The following is a 4322-nucleotide window of genomic DNA, read 5'->3' on the forward strand; positions in this document are numbered from 1 at the left end:
TCAAAATAAAATGATCGGTAAATGTTCAAAACTATTGTTTTGAAAAAAAACATTTCTAAGGATTTAAAAATAATAGCTTTCGTTAATCTGGTTTTTTTAAGCAGTTACTACAAAAATCCATTTACTGTCTGATTTACTCTGCTTAGACTTCAAGCATTACAAAGATTAGTCAAACTCCATAAGGCATTTTGGAAGAAACAATCATGAAAGAACATTATCCAGAGCATAAAACATTTTTACTTTTACACATTCTTGAGAACCAGCCTATTCATTTATATCTTTAGCAGTCTTCATTTTGTCTCCCCAAGAATTCAAAGTTACCCATACACCACTCAAACACATGGTATGGCATGAAGTCCTGTTCAAGTACATCAGGACTCAGTAGAACATTTTAACCCTTCCGCTGTCCTTGGCTTGTTTACATGAAAAATTGGGTCATCTGGACCCCACAAGACAGTGCGCTGAACTTTTTTTTTTTCACTGATTTTTGAGTTTCACTGATGTCAATGGCAGACATAAAATTCCGTCCACCTTTCTCTACATTTGTCGTGGAAGAAATCACATATCAATATGTGGTTGGAGTCATCTGGACCCCAAAGAGAGCGGAAGGGTTTATTAATTGAGTTAAATCATGCTATTCAAAAACCAATGGGTTGGTTCTCAAGTGGATATCTGTGTATTTTTATACAAATCAACCATTGTGCTAAAAATGAACCAAAAGCCTTTTTGTATTTTGATGTTTGAGATTTTTCCTAAAATTACCTCAACACTAAACTGACTTAAATGGCTCATTCACCTTTTTTCATTCTCTGACAGTAATTTGGAAATACCGATGGGGAACGGCAGGACTGTGCACCATTGCATCCTCTATCACTGGAAAAGCATCCCTCACCAGGTTTTCCAGTACCTGTTTGAGACCATCATGGGCTGCATTGTGCCCTTTTCACTCATCAGTACCTGTTACTCGTCCGTCATTTGCCGCCTGCAGGGCGCCATGTTCCAGAGCAAAGGGAGGGGCACCCGCCTCATCCTTCTCATCATCTCGGCTTTCGCCATTTTCTGGCTGCCTTATCACATTGTCAACATCATTCAGGTGAGTGTATTGACCCAAACTAAATTTTAACTTTGCAGTCTAACATGGTAGCAGCCAGTGGTCTTCAAGCCTCGTCCTGTAGAGCAACTTTCCTGGTTATTTTCCAGCTTGTCCTGGTTGTATCTTTTTACCTGGACCAAGTATATTTTGTGTGTCAGAATCTAGAATCTGCTGATCCAAGTATCTAGCAAAGGGGTAAGGCCTTCGGGTCGGTCTATACTTCGAAGGGATTCGTAATTCCTGGCATAGTAGTAGTCACATGGTTATCCGAGCAGAATTGCCCTGTAGATGGTGCCACCCTCGTGGGTGAATAAGGGCTGTCTGCAGGCAATAATTGGTCAATCTGTATGGGGCACTCAGGTGAACTGCAGGACATATAAAAGTTGTTGACTGGTTAATGAGCCAGTAGAGAGATTATTCATGGACACGGACGGCTATGGTGCAGAGGTAGAGTCGTCAATCTTCGATTAGAAGATTGCAGGTTTGGTTCCCGTGTTTGTTTCACATGTTGAAGTGTCCTTGAGCAAGACAAGAATCTCCCATTGCTCCTGGTGGGTTTATGTTGGCACCAAAGATTGGCAGCGGCACCACCATTAGTGTATCAACGTGTGTGTATGATAGTAAATGGGACTGTGACTGTCCAACACTTTGGGCATTCTAAGAAAACTATAAGAGCTATACTAGTATACCCAGTATACATTTATTCATATGGGCATGCTGAAGATGTCGGTTTGTAGCAAAATCTTAAACAACATCCACAGATAAGTAAGGGTGAAGTAGGTGAGATGCATTTTACAAGGGGCCCATTAGTTTGGGCTCCTCGTGTACAGTCTGACTGTTAGAAGAATGTAGGAAAAAAGACAATCAGAGTGTAGTGAGGAGTCACTGCTGTATGTCAGAAATGCATGTAACATACATTATCCTTAGAAATACTTAATGATACACTTGTCATAGGCACAACAATCGTATGTTCCATTTTCACAATGTAGCTCAAGTTGGTTGTACGAGCGTCAGGGAAACTGCGCTCATCTTGTCTATGACCCTCCACAGGCTTAGACAACTTGAAAACCCATATCACTTGTACAGATTAACTTCAATACCGGTGAATGTGATTAAAGCTTAAGAGTTGCTGGAAAAGAAGCAAGGCAGGATCTTTCAAGGACCTTTATCTTTACTATCATAGGATGTTATTTCTACCAAGGCTCTTGGTTGATGTTTCTCTTCTTGGTCTTTCAGGTGGCTGGCCTCCTGCAGAACAGTGACTCAGTGATCAAGGCTGCTAAGACAGCACGGCCTAATGTCACAGCCTTCGCATACTTCAGCAGCGCCATCAACCCGGTCCTCTATGTTTTCGCCGGGAGCTCCCACATCCGTATGGCTGGGTTCAGTTTCATGGGCAGGCTGTTCGAAGCCACCAACTCTGAGAGCAGAAGCACATCTGTCTTCAGCCGCGGCCGCAGCAGCTCCTCTCCAGATGAGAGTTCTGTCCTGCACACAATGTCGGTTAAATTTGGGAAGACTTTTAAGAGCAAGAGCAAGGAGAGGAGCGGCAGCGTGGCGGGCAGGGAGGCCAACGAGCCGGAGCTGAAGACTCTGGCCACTGTTGATCAGAATGAATAAGTACTTGAGAATCTGTTTTGAATTAGTTCTTCAATGCTGGCTATAAGTGGAAGAACGTCATGTTTACAGAGTCAACATCTGTCTTTACAAGAATTAATTCACTTTAAAAAGCATCTTTGACTTTCAAATATGAAAGTCACTTTTCACAAGTAATTTTTGAAATAGGTGCAGCCAGCGTTGAACTTCTTTCTTTGCCGCACGGACCCAGGGGAAGAGTTAGGGTTATAGTTAACAAGTATTAAGTGTGATCAACGTAAATTTCCATCGGTTTTTGTGTTGGAAAGATCAGCCTTGGATTATACAAATTTATTTTCTCATAGTAAAATCAACTGCCTAATGATTTGTTGATCTTCTGATCTCCACCATACTATAAATTTGTGTTTTAGTGTTAGCAACAGGCTAGAAGTTCAGGGCTTTTCTCTAAAACTGAACCTTTTTGATCAAAAACATTACAAAAGGGGAAGTTTATGGATGCAGTGAACAAAGACATGAAAGTAGCTGGTGTTAGAGTAGAAGGCAGGGTCAGATGGAGAAAGTTATATCTCTGGCGGCACTTGAAAGAAAAGATTTGATCAAAAATATCTCCCAAATCTTTGATGAAATTGAGACCCCAAGCTCCAAGTCAACTTCTAACTTCCTGCAATACTCCTGAACTATTTCTGATTTTTACGAGGAAATATTATAATACTGAAAGAGGACATGGTCAGGGTTCAGGGTTGACACCAACGCCTCAGAAGGTTATTTGCTTCAAAGGAACATCCTTCTGGATACAAGAACTGCATAATTACAGGAGAATATTGTTGAAATCACCAATCTTCCTTCCATTAAGCGTCACAATGCTGTGAGGGATAAATGTACACACAACCATCAATATAAAGTAAAGGAAAACATGATTTATTAGTTTATGATGCCCTTGTGCCTTTGTCTTGTCTTTGATGGACAGAGGTCAGGACTGACCAATGATTCCTCTGCTGCTGTTTAGCCACTCAAAAAAAATCAGATTAACAATCTAATCTGAACAGTCCATCACTAACTTTATCAGCAATCTGAGCTGTAACAGATCAAACAACACGGAACCATGAAGTGAAACTCGTGAGACTAACCACAGTTTCAACCTTTTCTTCTTGAGACCATGTTGATGAACACTTGTTACTTATTTAAAAATCTGCAATGGATGAGATACTCAATCTGTCCATCAAAGTCATTCTTTTGTGTGAACATGTATCTTTTATAACATCTCTTGCATCTTGTATACCAACTTTGAAGACAGAAGTGTGTAAACTTTGTATAACTTAACCATTTTTGGTTATTGTTTACAATCGTAATGTTGTAATATGTTAATATAAATCATTAAATACTAATACCAGTAAAAAGCAGAAGTCATCCTTTTGTAAATAGTTTTAAAGAAGTTGTTTTCAATCCTGAATGTAAGTTTTTAAATGTATTTTGAATTTTATAATTTTTTTTTAAGTGTGTAAAATAAAGATTTTCCTGTACATAATTGTAAATAAACAATTGGTTGGTTCTGATATTTTTGGGGACATATTGACTTTGATATCAAGAACACTTGATGAGAAAAGTCAAGGATTTTCCTTCAGATCTACTGAAC

The 4322-nt window shown here is 39.5% G+C and overlaps 1 protein-coding gene across 1 annotated transcript in view; it reads left to right on the top strand.

Moving 5' to 3' along the window:
- The window catches only part of ltb4r (leukotriene B4 receptor), a 5747-nt gene extending 2177 nt beyond the window's left edge, over positions 1-3570 (top strand). The window contains exons 3-4 of the mRNA XM_024264117.2: positions 817-1093; positions 2330-3570. Of these exons, the coding sequence (XP_024119885.1) occupies positions 817-1093; positions 2330-2713 (661 nt within the window). The 3' untranslated portion in view covers positions 2714-3570. The remainder of the gene's footprint in view (positions 1-816; positions 1094-2329) is intronic.
- The last annotated feature ends 752 nt before the right edge of the window (positions 3571-4322 follow it).

This window comes from Oryzias melastigma, linkage group LG18, assembly GCF_002922805.2.
Source record: "Oryzias melastigma strain HK-1 linkage group LG18, ASM292280v2, whole genome shotgun sequence".
NCBI lineage: Eukaryota > Metazoa > Chordata > Actinopteri > Beloniformes > Adrianichthyidae > Oryzias > Oryzias melastigma.